Source organism: Mobula birostris, chromosome 3 (genome assembly GCF_030028105.1).
Source record: "Mobula birostris isolate sMobBir1 chromosome 3, sMobBir1.hap1, whole genome shotgun sequence".
NCBI classification, from domain to species: Eukaryota; Metazoa; Chordata; class Chondrichthyes; order Myliobatiformes; family Myliobatidae; genus Mobula; species Mobula birostris.
The window spans coordinates 95,978,000-95,998,077 of record NC_092372.1 but is presented as its reverse complement, the minus strand read 5'-3'; the positions used below and the strand labels follow the sequence as shown (position 1 = coordinate 95,998,077).

The window sequence follows — 20,078 nt, the reverse complement described above, 5'->3', positions numbered from 1 at the left end:
GAACTGATGTCTAACTCATGTCCCTGCTTGCAGATATTGCACTAGTATTGTCGCACAAGACTCAAGAGGAAAGATTTACCACGGTAGAAATATGGACTACGCATTTACTGATATTTTAAGGGCAATCACAGTTGACGTGCAATTTGTAAGCAGAGATCAGATAGGTGTATATATTAATTCCAATAATATATAGAAAAGAAATGTAACCTTTTAAATTGCTGAAATATCCGGATTTGACATAGTGGGATAAAATCTGTGTTTCCAATTTTCTAATATTTTGTGTATTTCTGTGCTTATCCGTGGAAAAGCTAGTTCTGTTTCCAGAGGTAAGACATTGAAACAATAAGATTTTATTTTGTGACATTGAGAGAGTTAATGGGTGATCCTCAAATCAATGAATTGGTGTATGCTAATATGTATTGTGATGACCTATTTTCTTTGATCAAAAAGGCATATATTAAAACATAGGCCATTGCAGGATTCTGGCACATACTGCTTTGCCTGGGGCTTAGTGATCTAGAAATTCCTCAAATGAAGCCAAAGTCTGGTGGTACTTTTAAAAGATGATTAATTGAATTTTTGAGATAGAGAAATATTTAAAGAGCTTCAGATTAGAATTGGTTGATACAGAGGGTAAAGGGATCACTGGTTCTGACCTGATAGTTTGGTTGGTGTATTTCTGTCGTGATACATGTTTATTTACATGTCTAATGTTTGAATTTGGCAGTAACTTGACTTAATAACTCTTCCCAGCCTTTTCCAACAAGTTCCAGGTTCAAGGGAACATTCTATATGAAGCCGTATATTTTCTCCACCAGGTACCCTTATAAATTGCTGAGTTGTGTTGACATTTTCACACCTGACTCCACTAAATGCTGGCAGCTTTATGGCGAAGGGCATTGATAACTGAAAAACATCACTAGGGCTCTGGAAGATTTAGGAGTGCTTCATTCCACAGTCAAAACAGTTTAAACCCTGGCCTCTCTAATTTAGGTGCACATTATTTTGAGTCTTTTAGTCATGAGATAGCATACAAGTTCCTCAAAGGCGGCACCAGAGATCAGGTTTGAACCTAGGTTCCCAGAATTGTGAGGAAACAGCACTACCTGCCGTGAGAATTATATTCTGAAGCAACGTATTTTGAACTGCTTGAACTATATGTTAAACAATGTAATAAAATATAAATACAAATCAACTTAAATTTGAGCAGTCTGAAAATATTGCACTGTTAATACCACACTGTTACGTTGTGGTCATTGAATCTGATCAACTGATCTGTAATAGAAATCATAGAAAAGTACAGCACAAAAACAGGCCCTTTTGCCCATTCAGTGCATGTTGAACCATTTAAACTGCCTAGTCCCATCAACCTGCACCAGGACCATAACCCTCCACACCTATCCAAATTCTCTTAAACATTGAAATTGAGCTCACATGCACCACTTGTACTGACAGCTCATTACACACTCTCATGACCCTCTGAGTGAAGAAGTTTCCCCTCATGTTCCCCTTAAACTTTTGACCTTTCACACTTAACCCATGTCCTCTAGTTGTAGTCCCACTCTCAGTGGAAAAAGCCTACTCGCATTCACCCTATCTATACCCCTCATAATTTTGTATACCTCCATCAAATCTCCTCTCTGTCTTCTACATTCCAAGGAATAAAGTCCTAACCTATTCAATCTTTCCTTATAACTCAGGTCCTCCAGACCCAGAAACTTCCTTCCAAATTTTCTCTGTACTCTTTCAAACTTACTTACATCTTTTCTGTAGGTAGGTGACCAAAACTACACACAATACTCTCAATTAGGCCTCACCAATGTCTTATACAACTTCAACATAACATCCCATCTCCTGTACTCAGTACTTTGATTTACGAAGGCCAATGTGCCATAAGCTTTCTTTACAAATGTATTTACCTGTACAGTCACTTTCAGTGAATTATTGACCTGTATTTCTAGATCTCCCTGTGTTACCACATTCCTCAGTGCCCTACCATTCACTGTGTAAGAAATACCCTAGTTGGTCCTACCGAAGAGCAAAACCTCACACTTGTCTGCATTAAATTCCATCTGCCATTTTTCAGCCCATTTTTCCAGCTGGTTCAGATCTCGCTGCAAGCTCTGATAGTCTTCCTCGGTGTCCCCTACACCCCCAATACTGGTGACATCTGTAAATTTCTGATCCCATTAGCCACATTATCATCCAGGTTGTTGGTAAACAACAATGGACCCAGCACCAATCCCTGCAGCACTCCACTTGTCACAGGCCTCCAGTCAGAGGCAACCATCTACTACCACTCTCTGGCTTCTGCTGAAAGCCAATGTCTAATCCAATTTACTACCTCATCCTGAATGCTAAGTGACTGAACCTTCCTGATCAACCTCCCAAGCAGGACCTTGTCAAATGCCTTGCTAAAGTCCATATAGGCAACATCCACTGCCTTGCCTTCATCAACTTTCCAGGTAACTTCCTCGAAAAACTCTATAAGGTTGTTTAGACAGGATCTACCATGCAAAGCCATGCTGACTATCCTAAATAGCTGTTGGGAGTGGCTTAAACTAATATGCCAGGGGGATGGGAATCAGTATGATAGAGCTGAGGATGAGCCAGCAGATTTACAAGTAGATGATGTAAAATGTAATATGAATGTAAGCAAGGACAAGCCAATGATTGGGTACAACTGCAGACAGAGCAAGGAGTTAGGTTGTACTGCAGAGCAAAATTCTTAAGACTGAAAGTGATGTATTTAAATGCATGTAGCATTCGGAATAAGGTGGATGAACTCATGGCGCAATTAGAGATTGGTCAGTATGACATTGTAGGCATCACTGAGTCGTGGCTGAAAGTAGGTCATAGTTGGGAGTTTAACATCAAAGGATATACTCTGTACCGAAAGGACAGGCAGGAAGGCATAAGCGGTGGTGTGGCTCTATTAGTAATAGCGGCAGGCCAATTGATTCAAAGAGAGAGAAAGAGTTTTGCACAGGTCGGGGAGAAGAGTTTAAAAAACGGGTGTTTCCCTGGGCTCAGCGCATTAGCAGCTAACCAGTCAATTCAGAGAGGGGGCACTTCGCACAGGTTGGGGAGAAGAGTTTTGAAAAAGGAGCTTTTCACGGGCTCAGCGCATTAGCGGTGCACCAATCGATTCAAAGAGAGAGAACTTCGCACAGGTCGGGGAGAAGAGTTTTGAAAAAGGAGTGTTTAATAGGACTCGGAGCATTAGCAGCATTCCAATCAATTCGAAGAGAGAGCGCTTCGCATATGTCGGGGAGAAGAGTTTGAAAAAAGAATGTTTCGTGGGGATTGGCACATTAGTGGTGGACCAATCGACTGGCGATTCATTATCAGGAGCAAATAAAAGTAAAGCAGGGTCAAAGCAGAGCAGCCATTATGTAAGTGGACCAGTGTAGGAGTGGGAACTTAAGGCTTTGGCGAGGCGCCATGGTTAAGTAGCAGGTAAGGCTATTGTAGTAACTGAATAAAGTCACTAAATTACAGCTAATTAAATTAAGTAAGGAAGATGCAGGATCATGTGATGTGCTGTAGCTGCATGATGTGGGAGCTGGTGGACGCCACTGTGGTTCCCGGTGACCACATCTGCAGCAGGTGTTGGCTGCTCGAGGAACTCAGGCTCAAAGTTGGTGATACGGAATCTGAGCTTCAAACACTGTGGCACATCAGGGAGGGGAGAGAGTTACCTGGATTTTCTGTTTCAGGAGGTAATCAACCCATTAGATAAGCTGCCTCAAATTTGGTCTGTGTGTGGTCAGGGACAAGAGGGTTTGACTGCGAGTGAGGCCGGTAGTGGGATCCAAGAGAGAGTGCTGGAGGAGCCTCAGCCCTTGAGCTTGCCCAACAGGCCTGAGATTCTTGCTCCCTATGTGGATGAGAGTGGGGGCTGCAGGAAGGATGAGCAACCTAACTGTGGCACTGTAGTTCAGGCAGCCATTCCAGAGGGGAGAAAGGAGAGAAGTGTAGTGGTAATTGGGGTAGTATAGTCAGGGGAATAGAGAGTTCTCTGTCGCAAGGATAGAGTGTCCTGAAGGCCGTGTTGCCTGCCTGGTGCCCGGGTTCAGAACATCTCATCTGACCTGCAGAGGAATTTTCAGTGGGAGGGGAAAGATCCAGTTGTCATGGTCCATGTGGGTACCAACAACATAGGTAAAAGGAGGATAGAGGTTCTGCTGAAGGAATTTGAGCAGCTAGGGACCAAATTAAAAAGCAGAACCAAAGAAGTAGTCATCTCTGGATTAGCAAAATTGGCAAAGGTTCCAAAAGATTAGAGAGTTAAATAGGTGGCTCAAGGATTGGTGTGGGAGAAGTGGGTTTGAATTAATGGGAAATTGGGACCAGTATTGGGGAAGGAGGGAGCTGTACCAATGGGATGGGCTCCACCTGAACCGTGATGGGACCTGGATCCTAGCGAATCACATAACTAAGGCTGTGGATAGGGCTTCAAACTAAATAGTAGTGGGGTGGGTTCAACAGATCGAAGAAGTATGGATAAAGTAAAAAAGAAAAGTATGGATAAAGATGAAGAAAAAGCAAAAGATAAAAAAGAGTGGAAAATTTAGGTGCAAAAGAGTAAAAGATTACAAGATTTTAAAAGCACAATGAGTGTAAAGGCACTTCATTTAAATGCCTGTATATTCAAAACAAGGTCAGTGAACTTGTGGCACAAACCAGTACAAAGAGGAATGATTTAGTGGCCATTACAGAGACATGGTTGCAGGGTGGAGAGGATTGGGAATTAAATATCCAAGGATATCAGGTAATATGGAACGATAGGCAGGAAGGTACGGGAGGTGGGGTAGTGCTCTTAATTAAGGATGAGATCAGGGTGATAGTGAGAGATGACATAAGATCTAATGAGCAGAATGTTGAATACATCTGGATAGAGATTAGGAACAGTAAAGGGAAAAAATCATAGGTGGGAGTTGTCTGTTGGCCACCGAATAATAACATTACTGTGGCACAGTCAATAAACAGAGAAATATCAGAGGCATGTAAGGATGGAACAGCAGTTATCATGGGGGACTTTAACTTGCACATAGATTGGGTGAATCAAGTTAGTCAAAGCGGTCTTGAGGAGGACTGGAAGATGGCCAAATGTCACGCCATTGTTCAAAACAGGATGTATGCAAAATGTAGGTAACTATAAGCCAGTTAGTTGGGAAAGTGCTTGAAGTTATCATTAAAAAAGAAATAGTGAGGCATCTGGAAAGAAATGGATCCATCAGGTAGACACAACATAGATTCAGCAAAGGCAGGTCCTGTTTGACAAACTTACTGGAGTTCTTTGAGGATATAATGAGCACAGTGGATAGAGGGGAACAGATGGACATTATTTACTTGGATCTTCAGAAGGCATTCGATAAGGTACCACTTAAAAGACTAATCCATAAAATAAGGGTGCATAGAGTTGGGACTGATGTATTAGCATGGACAGAGGATTGGTTAACCAATAGAAAGCAGAGAGTTGGGATACATGAGTGTTTCTCTGGTTGGCAATCAGTGGTGAGTGGTGTGCCGCAGGGGTCGGTGCTGGGCCCGTAACTGTTCACGGTATACATTAACGATCGGGAAGAGGGGGCCGGGTGTAGTGTATCTAGGTTTGCTGATGATACTAAACTGAGTGGAAAAGCAAATTGTGCAGAAGATATGGAGAGTCTGCAGAGAGATATAGATAGGTTAAGTGAGTGGGCAAGGGTCTGGCAGATGGAGTACAATGTTGGTAAACACGAGATTGTCCACTTTGGAAGGAAAAATGAAAGAGCAGATTATTATTTAAATGGTAAAATATTCCATCATGCTGCTGTGCAGACGGACTTGGGAGTGCTTGTGCATGAATCACAAAAGGTCGGTTTGCAGGTGCAGGCTATCAAGAAGGCAAATGGGATGTTGGCCTTCATTGCTAGAGGGATTGAATGTAAGAGCAGGGAGGTTATGCTGCAACTGTACAGGGTACTGGTGAGGCCGCACCTGGAGTACTGTGTGCAGTTCTGGCCTCCTTACTTGAGGAAAGATATACTGGTTTTGGATGCAATGCAAGGAGGTTCACCAGGTTGATTCCAGAGATGAGAGGGTTAGACTATGAGGAGAGATTGAGTTGCCTGGAACTGTACTCGCTGGAATTCAGAAGAATGAGAGGAGATCTTATAGAAACATATAAAATTATGAAAGGGATAGATAAGATAGAGGCAAGAAAGTTGTTTCCATTGGTAGGTGAGACTAGAACTAGGGGACATAGCCTCAAGATTCAAAGGAGTAGATTTAGGACAGAGATGAGGGGGAACAGCCTTTCCCAGAGAGCGGTGAATCTGTGGAATTCTCTGCCCAATGAAGCAGTGGGTGCTATCTCAGTAAATATATTTAAGACAAGGTTGAATAGATTTTTGCATAGTAGGGGAATTAAGGGTTATGGGGAAAAGTCAAGTAGGTGGAGATGAGTCCATGGTCAGATCAGCCATGATCTTAATGAATGGTGGAGCAGGCTTGATGGGCCAGATGGCCTACTCCTGCTTATTTTGCATAACTTATTTAATTTAACTATTTATATATATTTTAATATTATATGCATAATATCGCATTGACCAGAGACCAATCTGGACTTTGGAAGATTGAGAGGAAGGGATTTCAATCAGGTCCACTGCTCAAGTAGAAAAGGCAGCAGCAAGTGAGTCAGAGCAGTGTACCATAGAACCATAGAACCATAGAAACTACAGCACAGAAACAGGCCCTTTGGCCCTTCTTGGCTGTGCCGAACCATTTTCTGCCTAGTCCCACTGACCTGCACACGGACCATATCCCTCCATACACCTCCCATCCATGTATCTGTCCAATTTATTCTTAAATGTTAAAAAAGAACCTGCATTTACCACCTCGTCTGGCAGCTCATTCCACACTCCCACCACTCTCTGTGTGAAGAAGCCCCCCCTAATGTTCCCTTTAAACTTTTCCCCCCTCACCCTTAACCCATGTCCTCTGGTTTTTTTCTCCCCTTGCCTCAGTGGAAAAAGCCTGCTTGCATTCACTCTATCTATACCCATCATAATTTTATATTCCTCTACCAAATCTCCCCTCATTCTTCTACGCTCCAGGGAATAAAGTCCTAACCTATTCAACCTTTCTCTGTAACTGAGTTTCTCAAATCCCGGCAACATCCTTGTAAACCTTCTCTGCACTCTTTCAACCTTATTTATATCCTTCCTGTAATTTGGTGACCAAAACTGAACACAATACTCCAGATTCGGCCTCACCAATGCCTTACACAACCTCATCATAACATTCCAGCTCTTATACTCAATACTTCGATTAATAAAGGCCAATGTACCAAAAGCTCTCTTTACGACCCTATCTACCTGTGACGACACTTTTAGGGAATTTTGTATCTGTATTCCCAGATCCCTCTGTTCCACTGCACTCCTCAGTGCCTTACCATTAACCCTGTGTGTTCTACGTTGGTTTGTCCTTCCAACATGCAATACCTCACGCTTGTCAGTATTAAACTCCATCTGCCATTTTTCAGCCCATTTTTCCAGCTGGTCCAAGTCCCTCTGCAGGCTCTGAAAACCTTCCTCACTGTCTACTACACCTCCAATCTTTGTATCATCAGCAAACTTGCTGATCCAATTTACCACATTATCATCCAGATCATTGATATAGATGACAAATAACAATGGACCCAGCACTGATCCCTGTGGCACACCACTAGTCACAGGCCTCCACTCAGAGAAGCAATTCTCTAGCACCACTCTCTAGCTTCTTCCGTCGAGCCAATGTCTAATCCAATTTACTACCTCTCCTAGCAACTGAATTTTTCTAACTAACCTCCCATGCGGGACCTTGTCAAAGGCCTTACTGAAGTCCATGTAGACAATATCCACTGCCTTCTCTTCATCCACTTTCCTGGTAACCTCCTCGAAAAACTCCAACAGATTGGTCAAACATGACCTACCACGCACAAAGCCATGTTGACTCTCCCTAATAAGCCCCTGTCTATCCAAATGCTTGTAGATTCTGTCTCTTAGTACTCCCTCCAATAACTTACCTAATACTGACGTTAAACTCACCGGCCTATAATTTCCCGGATTACTTTTCGATCCTTTTTTAAACAACGGAACAACATGAGCCACTCTCCAATCTTCCGGCACTTCACCTGTAGACAGCGACATTTTAAATATTTCTGCCAGGGCCCCTGCAATTTCAACACTAGTCTCCTTCAAGGTCCGAGGGAAAACTCTGTCAGGTCCCGGGGATTTATCCACTTTAATTTTCCTCAAGACAGCAAGCACCTCCTCCTTTTCAATCTGTACAATTTCCATGGTCTCACTACTTGATTCCCTCAATTCCATAGATTTCATGCCAGCTTCCTTAGTAAATACAGACGCAAAAAACCTATTTAAGATCTCCCCCCATTTCCTTTGGTTCCGCACAAAGCCGACCACTCTGATCTTCAAGAGGACCAATTTTATCCCTTACAATCCTTTTGCTCTTAATATACTTGTAAAAGCTCTTTGGATTATCCTTCACTTTGACTGCCAAGGCAACCTCATGTCTTCTTTTTGCCCTCCTGATTTCTTTCTTAAGTATTTTCTTGCACTTCTTATACTCCTCAAGCACCTGATTTACCCCCTGTTTCCTATACGTTTCATACAACTCCCTCTTCTTCTTTATCAGATTTGCAATATCCCTTGAGAACCAAGGTTCCTTATTCCTATTCAATTTGCCTTTAATCCTGACAAGAACATACAAACTCTGCACTCTCAAAATTTCCCCTTTGAAGGCTTCCCACCTACCAATCACATCTTTGTCAGAGAACAACCTGTCCCAATCCACGCTTTTTAGATCCTTTCTCATTTCTTCAAATTTGGCCTTCTTCCAGTTCAGAACCTGAACCCTAGGACCAGATCTATCCTTGTCCATGATCAAATTGAAACTAATGGTGTTATGATCACTGGAACCAAAGTGCTCCCCTACACAGACTTCTGTCACTTGCCCTAATTCGTTTCCTAACAGGAGATCCAATATTGCATCCCCTCTAGTTGGTCCCTCTATATACTGATTTAGAAAACTTTCCTGAACACATTTTACAAACTCTAAACCAAGGGTGGTAATCTCAGGATTGCTACCTGTGCTAGGTGCCAGTGAGGGTAGGAATAGGATGCTCTGGAGGAGGAACAAGTGGCTGAGGAACTGGTGTAGGGGGCAGGGTTTCAGATTTCAGGATCATTGGGACCTCTTCTGGGGCAGGTGGGACCTGTACAAGAGGGACGGGTTACACTTGAACCACAGGGGGACCAATATCCTTTCAGGGAGGTTTGTTAGTGCTATTGGGGAGGCTTTAAACTAGATTTGCAGGGGGATGGGAACCAGAGTGCCAGAGCTGACAGTGTGGCTAGGGTGAAAATAAATGATATTGAAAGTTTAAGCAAATCCGCTGATAGAAAGGTTGTGAGTGGTGGTAAAAATCTTCTGAGGTGTATATATTTCAATGCTAGGAGTACTGCGGAGAAGGCGGATGAGTTGAGGGCGTGGATTGACACGTGGAATTATGATGTTGTAGCAATTAGTGAAACTTGGCTACAGGAGGGGCAGGACTGGCAGCTTAATATTCCAGGGTTCCGATGTTTCAGATGTGACCGAGGCAGAGGAATGAAAGGTGGGGGAGTAGCATTGCTTGTTAGGGAAAATATTGCAGCAGTGCTCAGGCAGGACAGATTAGAGGGCTTGTCTACTGAGTCCTTATGGGTGGAGCTGAGAAACAGGAAAGGTATGGCCACATTAGTGGGATTGTATTACAGGCCACCCAATAGTCAACGAGACTTGGAAGAGCAAATCTGCAGAGAGATAGCAGCAACTGCAGGAAACATAAAGTTGTGGTGGTAGGGGATTTTAATTTTCCATACATTGATTGGGACTCCCATACTGTTAGGGGTCTGGATGGTTTAGAGTTTGTAAAATGTGTTCAGTGTAGTAGAGTTTTGGACAGCGACCGATCCGTGTTTGTGATTGATTCTCAAGAACAAGTTGATGACAAGTGCAGTGGCCATCGTCACAGCAGCCATCATCAAAATGGACATCTTGAGGCTTTAGCTCTTTGAGGCTTCAATGAGGAGAGGCTTTAGTCAGAGAAAGCAAAAGAAAAGAAAGAAAAGCTTGAGGTTACGTTTTTTTTCTCCTTCCCTTTATATCTGTCAGCGAGGACAGTAGAGATGCCAGGCAGAATAGTGGAATGCTCCTCTTGCAGGATGTGGGGAGACAAGGAGACCTCCAGTATCTCTGACAACTACAACTGTGAGAAGTGCATCCAGCTGCAGCTTCTAACAATCTGCATTAACAAGTTGGAGCTGGAATTGGATGAACTCTGGGTCATTCAGAAGGCTGAGGGGGTGATAGATAGGACATATAGAGAGGTAGTTACACCCAAGGTGCAGGGCACAGGAGACGGAGACAGTCAAGAAAGGGAAGGGGGTTGAGGAGCCAGTGCAGAGTACCCCTGCGGCCATCCCCCTCAACAACAGGTACATCACTTTGGATAATTTTGGTGGGGGGGGGGGGGGGTGCCTAACAACGGAAAGTCACAGTGGTCGGATACTGAGTCTGCCTCTGTGACTCAGAAGGGAAGGGGGCAGAAGAGGCATGCTGAGGTGAAGGGGATTCATTAGTTAGGGGAACAGACAGGAGGTTCTGTGGCAAGAACGAAGTTCCCGGATGGTGTGTTGCCTCCTGGCTGCCGGGGCCTGGAACATCTCGGATCAAGTCCTCAGCATTCTTAAGTGGGATGGTGAACAGCCAGAGGTCATAGTCCATGTAGGTACCAGTGACATAGGAAGGACAAATGACGAGGACAAGGGGAGTTAGGTGCTAAGCTAAAGGGCAAGACCTTCAGGGTTGTATCATAGGAAAGGCAGATTATAGTGCTGAAGATGAGGTAGCTGGTTTACAAACAGGTGATTAGTAATGAGCAGAGGCTGTTGATAGGGCAAAATTGCAGTCAACAGGATGAGTTGCAACATTAAAAGCAAACAAAAAAAGTGTAAATACATGACTGAAGGTGTTATATTTGAATCCTCGCAGTATACAGAATAAGGTAGATGAACTTGTAGAACAGTTACAGATTGGCATGTATGATGTTGCAGGCATCACCGATCATGGCTGAAAGAAGATTATAGCTGGGAGCTTAATGTCCAAGGATACACACTGTATCTTGAAAAGACAGGCAGGAAGCAGAGGGGATGGTGTTGCTGTGTTGGTAAAAAATTAAATCAAATCTGTGGAAGGAGGCAACATAGGGTTGGTAGGTGTTGAATCATTGTGGATAGAGCTAAGGAACTGCAAGGCTAAAAAGACCCTGATGGGAGTTGTATACAGAACCCCCCCCAAACAGTAGTAAGGATATGACCTAAAAATGATAACAGGAGATAGAAAACACAGGGGCAATGTTACAATAGTCAGAGTACCTTCAATATGCAAGTCGATTGGGAGGAACGAATGGACAAGGGAATCACAAATGGAGCGATCCCAGCAGAAAGCAGAGAGAGGGGTGATAAAGATAGGTTAGGTGGCCACTTCAAGATGGCAGAAGTTGCGGCGGAAGATGAGCTTGATGTGGAGTCTCATGGGGTGGTAGGTAAGGACAAGGGGAACTCTATCACTGTTAGGTCAGGTGGAAGATGGGGTGAGCGCGGATGTTCGGGAATTGGAGGAGATGCACATGAAGGCAGCATCAATGGTGGAGGAAGGGAAACCCCGTTCTTTGAAGAAGGAGGCCATCTCTGATGTCCTAGATTGGAAGGCTATATCCTGGGAACAGATGTGGCGGAAACAAAGGAACTGAAAAAAAGGAATAGCATTTTTACAGGAGATAGGGTTGGAAGAGGTATAGTCAAAATAAGCGTGGGAATTGGTAGATTTATAAAAGATCTGGGTTGATGTGTCAGTCCAAGACCTCCTCTTGTGGCACAATGAGGATACCTTCAGGGTGGAGGATCAACACCTTATATTCTAACCTGAAGGGAAGGAATATAGATTTCTCCATCCAGTTTAAAAAAAAATCCCTCTTCTTTTATTCCCCACTCTGGTCTTTTATCTCTTCTCACCTGCCTATCACCTCTCCCTGGGTTCACTCCTCCTTCCCTTCCTCCCACGGTCCACTCTCCTCTCCTATCAGGTTCCTTCCACTCCAGCCCTTTACCTTTCCAATCCACCTGGATTCACTTATCACCTTCCAGCTAGCCTCTTTCTCCTCCCCCTATTTTGATATCTTCCCCCTTCCTCCCCCGTCCTCCAGAAGGGTCTCGGCCCAAAACCTTGACGGTTTGTTCATTTCTATAGATGCCGTCTGACCTGTTGATTTCCTCCAGCATTTTGTGTGTGTTACATTGATTTCGTGTTTTATAATAATGTATATTTTTATTGCAGGTTCTCTCAATCCATCCAGTGTTAAATAAGTAAGTTTTGTTCTTTAACTACACTTGAATTTGAAAATGTTGAAAGAGATGTTGCTGAATGACATTTAGAACCTTGTAACAAATTTGTGCTATCCATATTGCTGAAAAATGTTGCAGAAAATGTAATAAGCTCTTGAAATTGATTTAGGTGAGTCCTCAAGTTATTTATTTATTGATATACTGCATGGAATAGACCATTCGTCAAGCACCTCCGCTCCGTCTGCCACAACAGGCAGGATCTTCCGGTTGCCACCCACTTCAACTCTGCTTCCCATTCCCATTCGGATATGTCCATACATGGCCTTCTCTACTGCCATGCTGAGGCTAAACTCAGGTTGGAGGAGCAACACCTCATACACTTTCCCCTTACTGGTTTTTCACCTGGAACCTACCAGCCTTCTCCTTCCCACCCTCCCCCAACCTTCTTTATAGGGCCTCTGCCCCTTCCCTCTACAGTCCTGACAAAGGGTTCCAGCCCAAAACGTTGACTGACCGTTTCCACGGATGCTGCCTGACCTGCTGAGTTCCTCCAGCTTGTTGTGAGTGTTGTGTGTGATGGAATAGACCCTTCCAGCCCTTCGAGCTGGGCCTTCCAGCAATCCTCCGATTTAGTCCTGGCCTAATCATGGGGCAATTTACAGTGACCAATTAACCTACCAACTGGTACGTCTTTGGACTGTGAGAGGAAACCAGAGCACCCGGAGGAAACCCAAGTGATCACAGGGAGAACGTGGAACCCCCTTACAGGCAGCAGTGGGAATTGAATCTGGATCACCTGTAAAGTGTTGTGCTAACCACTACGCAACTGTGCTGCCCTGACCCTCTCTTTCTCTGCCAGAATCTGTTCTTACAACACACTGGTTTTCTCAGTCACTCTGCTTCTCATTCCATCTTCTTTCCTTCTACTCCTCTCCCTTGCCACATGCCAGGTTCCTGCTGTTCACATGCAGCTGCTCCTCTCACCTTTATCCCCTGCCGCTCCTGCTGTCATGGCTGTTGTCCTTCCCTCAAGCTGTTTGCCTTTGAGCCTTTGTGCCACGCATAGGGAGGCACGATAGCGTAGTGATTAGCACAATGCTTTACTGTACGAGGGACCCGGGTTCAATTCCTGCCACTGCCTGCTGGTGCGGTCACATTCTGCCCGTGACCGTGGGTGCTCCCGTTTCCTCCCACAGTCCAAAGACATACCGGTCGGTAGGTCATTGTAAATTGTCCCGTGGCAGGTAGGCTAGGATTAAATTTGGGGATTGTTTACCGGTGTGGCTTGAATGGCAGGAATGGCCTACTCTGTGCTGTATCCCAATAAATAAATAAATAACAATGTGTTGTGACGAGTTACTGCCTGACTGCTTAATAGTGTGTGGGCAACAACATCCCATTCTGACCATCCGTATGGCAGTCCACCAAGCCACTGGCAGTGAGCTGGCGGTGATTTCAGGGTTGCCTGTCTTGAGTACTTGGATCTACTGCCAGAGCAACCCATCGGAGGAGAGCCCTCGACCTCGAACAAGGAACGTACTGTAAGATATTCAGTCAGAGCACAGGCAAAGGTATGAGCAGGGGTAACTTCATCCTGTGTCTTTATGGGTGATCTAACCTGTGACCTCTTCACAGAAGAGATCGAAAGTCACATTTATTGTCATACATAGAGATGCAATGTAAAACTTGCAGTAGAATCATAGACACACAGCATCAGATATACAATATTCATAAAAATTAAACAAACAAAAAAGTATACAAATAAAACAAAAAATCCTGTTTTTGTGTAAAGTGGTCATAGTGTCGAACTATTCTATGTGGAAGCTATGTAAACTGCAGAACATAGAAGAATACAGCAGGGGAAGCAGCTGAAAAGTAAATCAAAAAATTCCCCAAAACTAAACCCTCCTACCAACACAAGTCTTCCTCACATGCATGTGCCTATCTAAATGTCTCTTAAAAGCCCCTAATGTGTTTTCCTCTACCATCATATCAGGCAGTGCATTCCAGGCATCCACCACTCTAAGGAAAAAACTTACCCTCACATCCCCTTGGAACCTACCCCCTCTCACCTTCAATGCATGCCCTCTGGTATTAGACATTTTTACCCTAGGAAAAGGCCGGCTGGTGGCGTATGGCATCAGCGCTGGACTTTGGGGCAAGAACTACCGAGTTCGAATCCAGCCGGCTCCTGGTAAGAGCTGGTGATCTCTTTTAAAAAAAACACAACTCACCCGGCAGAAGGCAATGGCAAACCACTGCTGTAACTTGCCTCGTACGTGATTTCCCAGTACGTCAGAGCAGCATGGAAGGAAATCGTCCTCTAACTGGAAATAATTCCGGATGTGACATACCTTTCCTTTCTACCCTAGGAAAATGTGTTACTTCTATCCATTATGGTACAGCCTCTCCAAACAAACAGCAGTTCAATCGTGTACTAACTTGCTGTCACAGAATCATTAGAATAACTTCTTAGATGAAGACCAACTAGTGTTTTAAAATAAGCTGATTATTGTTGTATCTGTGAAAACTAGATTGTAATTTAGTAAGTTCAAATAAATATGAAATCACTAGTAATGTTTTTAAAAATGTCACAAATTCCAGGAAGACAGTCTATACAACTTTAATGTGTGCTGCACAGCCTAAGGTCTACAAGACAGTGATTTGGAAGGGATCTAAACAGAATAATTGGAATTTTGTAAGTAAAATTGAGGTTTAATTTTAATTTTCATATTCTCCTAAATATGCTTTGCATATTAATATTCATATTGTGATTGATAGGCTGAAATCAATGAACAAAAAGGAGGCTACGCTGCTGTCCTGAATTAGAACAAAAGACCATTGAGGAATATCAAGATGCTCTTTGTCAAGAAGTCTGCTTAATGTGGATTTTCTTTGAATAATGTTGCTTTTGCATTCCACATTCATGCCTTTGGGATTACCCTGCTCAGTACCAAATATTTAACAAGGCTTGTCATTTGGAAATCAGCTCATCCACTTATTAATTTTGTTAAGAAATTTCTGCTCACTTTATTTATGTAATCAAGTATTCTAAAATGACATGATATCTTTCTCTAATTAACAGACGTTTACAGATTTGGAATTAAAATATGAATACTGCCAGATTATTGACAGTAATTCACAGAATTACCAAAGCCAGATCAGCTGGAAGATATGTTGTTTCTATGCACAATTTTATTAAATCTGAGCATCTAAAGAATGTTTAGTAAAGAATTCAGTTCCTGCAATGTTCACAGTAATATTTAATTGATAACTTTTAGCTCATTAAATGCAAACCATAAAACTGCAAAGTTTGACAGAGAAGTGGCAGACACATAATAGCAAACAAAATGTCTCTTTTTCTAAAATATCTTTTTTTCTAGAAAAGTTTGACTATCCATCATGTGCTAACCTGGGCAGGTGCCAGTTGATCAAGGCTTGTTCCAGCCAGTCCCTTGCCAATTTTCTGCCATTCCTTAAGCTCCATGGATTCAGACACACATTTGGTAGTGTCGTGTCTTCAACACCTCACTCCCTCAGGAACATGAATGTGCCTATGCACAACAATAGCACTTGAAACTCATGCAAGGTGAGCAGCTTTAATCTGCTGTTGCCTGAACAAATCACAATTGTGCTTTCCCATCTCTGGTCAATTTGATTCAGATGCATTGAGTGCAGTGACCAAGTGGTGCGTGGCCAAGTGGTTAAGGTGTTCGTCTAGTGATCTGAAGGTTGCTAGTTCGAGCCTTGGCTGAGGCAGCGTGTGTGTCCTTGAGCAAGGCACTTAACCACGCATTGCTCTGTGACGACACCGGTGCCAAGCGATATGGGTCCTAATGCCCTTCCCTTGGACAACATCGGTGGCGTGGAGAGGGGAGGATTGCAGCATGGGCAACTGTTGGTCTTCCATACAACCTTGCCCAGGCCTGCACCCTGGAAATCTTCCAAGGCGCAAATACATGGTCTCATGAGACTAACGGATGCCTATAAGAGTGCAGTGAACACAGCAAAACCTCTCCTCAGTGACAGCATCATAGTTGTAAAGGCAAAGGACTGGAAATTCAGAATTATCCATTTCTTAGCCATCCTGTTCAGGACCATGGTATTTGCTTAAAATATGAATATCCAAGATTGTGATATTCTCAACCCAGCCAGTAGCTATTCCCAATTTCGTACATGGGAGCTGAATGACAGAACAAAGGCAAAACCACCTGCTCACTGCATCAGGAACGATTTGATTAATTGTAGTAATGAAGAAGGCTAGGGTCAATAGGGGTTAAAGAACAAATGGGAAGCATTGGCTACACTGGAAGATGAATATTCACACAGAGGTAGTGGGTAGTGGCTCCATATGTCACTACTACAGGGCGTGACGACCCTGCCTTACACAAGTCCCGGGCTCAGCTGGCTCTGGCTGACAGTACCCGGTACGGGCCCCTATCCAGCGTTACGTATCCCAATGTCTTGTGGGTATCTTCGGGAGAAGAGAAGGCTAAGGAGTAAATCCTACACAAATCCAGAGTGGACCCCCTAAGGCGGTTGGATGACGTATCACGTCACCTCCAGGCAGCTCCTGCAGCCAAGCTGATGCCAAATGTACCTCTTCGCATTCCTTTGGACCACATCCGTGAGGCCGAGAGGGGGATCTTGATGTCTGGGCAGCCCAGGATCTCCATATTCATCGCCCAGGTCTGCGCCCCGGAACCGGGCACATCCATTGTCTATTTAGACAGACTGAGCCATTAATATTAATTTTACTCTGTAATGAAGTAACCTGTGGCACAACTAGACTCACAGTTTAATGCTAGCTGACAAAACAATAATTTGGGCAATCTATGAAAAAGACACAGCACTCTCAGGGAATTCACCTGTCAGTTGTAAAGGGAAGATTTAACCACTCCTTGCTAAGGGAGGATTTGAATCTCTTCAACTTCTCTATTGACAGTAATATTTTGTTGGTATATAGAAGTTATCAGGCCTCACCCAATTTTCCAGGTTCATGTTTTCTCTGGAGCAACAGAGGCTGAGGGGACATCTGATAGAGGTTTACAAGATTATGTGAGGCATCAATAGAGTAGACAGAGAGTGTCTATTTCCCCGGGTTGAAATGTCTTATACCAGAGGGCATGCATTGAAGGTGAGAGGGGGTAGGTTTAAGGGGGGTTTAAGGGGGATATGAGCAGTAATTTTTTTTACTCAGAAAGTTGTGGATGCATGGAATGACTGCCTGGTATGGTAGGAGAGGCAATTATATTAGAGGCTTTTAAGGGACACTTGGATAGGCACATAGATGTAAAGGAGATAGAGAAGATATAGACATTGTGTAGCTAGGAGGGATTAGTGATTTGGTATTTTTCATTTGCTTTTTAGCTAGGTCAGCATAACATTGCGGGCCAAATGGCCTGTTTCTGTGCTGTACATATGTCTGTCATTTCTATTCCAGGTAATCTTATTCAAAACTCTCTACATCAAGACCCCAGTTTAGTGTCTCCCAAAGATTTACCTCCTTTTTTCCCTTTCTTTAGACTGTTTTGAACTAATTCAGCATCAATGAATTCAAGCTCCTCAGATCCTCTGGCCCTCCTACAATTCTTCACACATCTCCATTGTCTCTGTCACTGATAGACATCATTGATGAATTCCTGTAAACATCCTTTTGCACTTTTTCATCGTCTTTAACTTTGGTTGATTTCTGCAAAAAAAAATTAAAGTTGTTTACAAAAATGTTCAGCTGCTCAGTGCTTAGCCTTCCATTTATGAAATACAATGACACGGCAGCAAGCCTTCAGCCCTTGGTGGTGCTGTAGCAGATTTTCTGGACTATCAGATGTTATTCCTCTACTAATACCCAAACATATTCTTATTTTGATTTTATACAATAGTATACTGAGGTTTCCAGTGAATGGAATATGCCCAAGTGCTCCAGGCCCCAGCTCTAGTTCAATCCTCCCCATGTTCCTGACCACTGGTTTCCAAGATCTCAGACCTTGGCTTTGGCTGCAGGGGCCACCCAAAGTCTAACCGCTATCCCCAGCTTCCCTCTGGATCCACTGCTCTAGGTGTCCATTGCACTTGCACTCCTGACCCCCAACTCACTTTCCAGACTAATAAGCGAGCTGAGGGACCAAGTGCAAGGAGGACTTCTCAACTATGAGATGCCAGATTGCACTCACATCACCAACTTAGTGAAGTGTGTGCTGGTCTGAGGAGCCACTCTCCATCTTCACATGCAAGATTTGTTGCTCTCAAATTCAGCTAAATTCACTGTGTGACAACAAACTCTAGCAGCATCTTGAGGGCAAATTAATCTCCAAAATTGTTTTTGTATGACTGGAAGCCACCTTATTTTAATATCCTTGCTTCCAGCAAGTGTAAGCAGTCAAGAATGGGGACCATTTCCTACTGCTCAGGCCAAACCTCCCTACTATTGTTTCTCCCAGCCCAGTCTCCATCTGCCCAGGTGGAAGCACTGGAATTCCCTTTCCAGTTCTTTAAAATATTGTTTGAAATCATATCTTTCAACTAGCTTTTTATCATTCGCCTTCATACAGCTTTTGTTTAGCATTTTGTGAAGTATTTTGAGGATTTGTTGCTACTTAAAACCACAGCTAGTGGAAGTTGATGTTTTTTCCTAACTTCACCTCTAAATGTTGCTACTTACCTTCAGAACTTCTGCCCAGACTGCTTTGACACATTTCTCAAGGCAGAATTCTGGCAATGAGCTATCTTTATCTGTATCTGCGCTCTAGTCCTGGTAGGACTTCTAACCCTTTAAGGACAGGCACAAACTTTCTATTTAATTTCTTTGGTATTTTCTTATTCCTCTGCCTGTCAGGAGCCAGTGGCTGTTCTCAAGTCTTTCTGACAGATCTTCACCAGGAGGAGATGTCATGTCTCAGTAGTCCTGTTGCAGTTTTTAACCCTTGGACGAATCTGGTCCACAGGATGGCTCTGTCTCATACACTTGCCATCCCCACAGCTCTGTGGTATCTGCTTATGTCCTATTTGGCCCACTTAGTTTACTGACTTTCCCAGCATTGCATTTTATCCTGGAACTTTCCTGGGCCAATTCATTCCTTGAGAAAAGAAGTTGATGACTCCATTCCACAGAAGGACATGAGGATGTGTCTATAATCAAGAGACAGGACACAACTCCCTCCATTACCCCACTCTCGTTTGGGGTTCCCCCAGTGTCTGGCCTAGGAACTACGGTCCTAAAAAAGTCAAAACATTATCCTAATCTTGAATCAAGTTTAATTGTCATTTACCATACACATGAATCCAACCAAACAAAACAGTGTTTCTCATCGGGCCAAGATACAAAACATAGAGCATGCAGTCACACACAGCACACAGAGCACATATAATTATGATAGCAGAACACATTTAGTTATTTATTGACATACTGTGCAGAATATTCCCTTCTGGCCCTTTGAGCTGCGCCACCCAAGAACCCTTGATTTAACTCCAGCCTAATCAAGGGATAATTTACAATGACCAGTTAACCTACCAGCTGGTACATCTTTGGACTGTGGAGGAAACCAGAGAACTCAGAGGAAACCCAGCTGTTCACAGGGAGAATGTACAAACTCATTACAGATACCGGCAGGTAGTTACAAACATTTTTTTAAAATAATAATTTAG

At 43.5% G+C, this 20,078-nt stretch overlaps 1 protein-coding gene across 2 annotated transcripts in view; it reads left to right on the top strand.

Annotated features, from left to right (window-relative positions):
* The window catches only part of LOC140195188 (protein SDA1 homolog), a 65,873-nt gene extending 50,213 nt beyond the window's left edge, over positions 1-15,660 (top strand). For both annotated transcript variants that reach the window (XM_072253105.1, XM_072253104.1), the window contains 3 exons: positions 12,427-12,455; positions 15,039-15,132; positions 15,216-15,660. In XM_072253105.1, the coding sequence (XP_072109206.1) occupies positions 12,427-12,455; positions 15,039-15,132; positions 15,216-15,263 (171 nt within the window). In that variant the 3' untranslated portion in view covers positions 15,264-15,660. The remainder of the gene's footprint in view (positions 1-12,426; positions 12,456-15,038; positions 15,133-15,215) is intronic.
* The last annotated feature ends 4,418 nt before the right edge of the window (positions 15,661-20,078 follow it).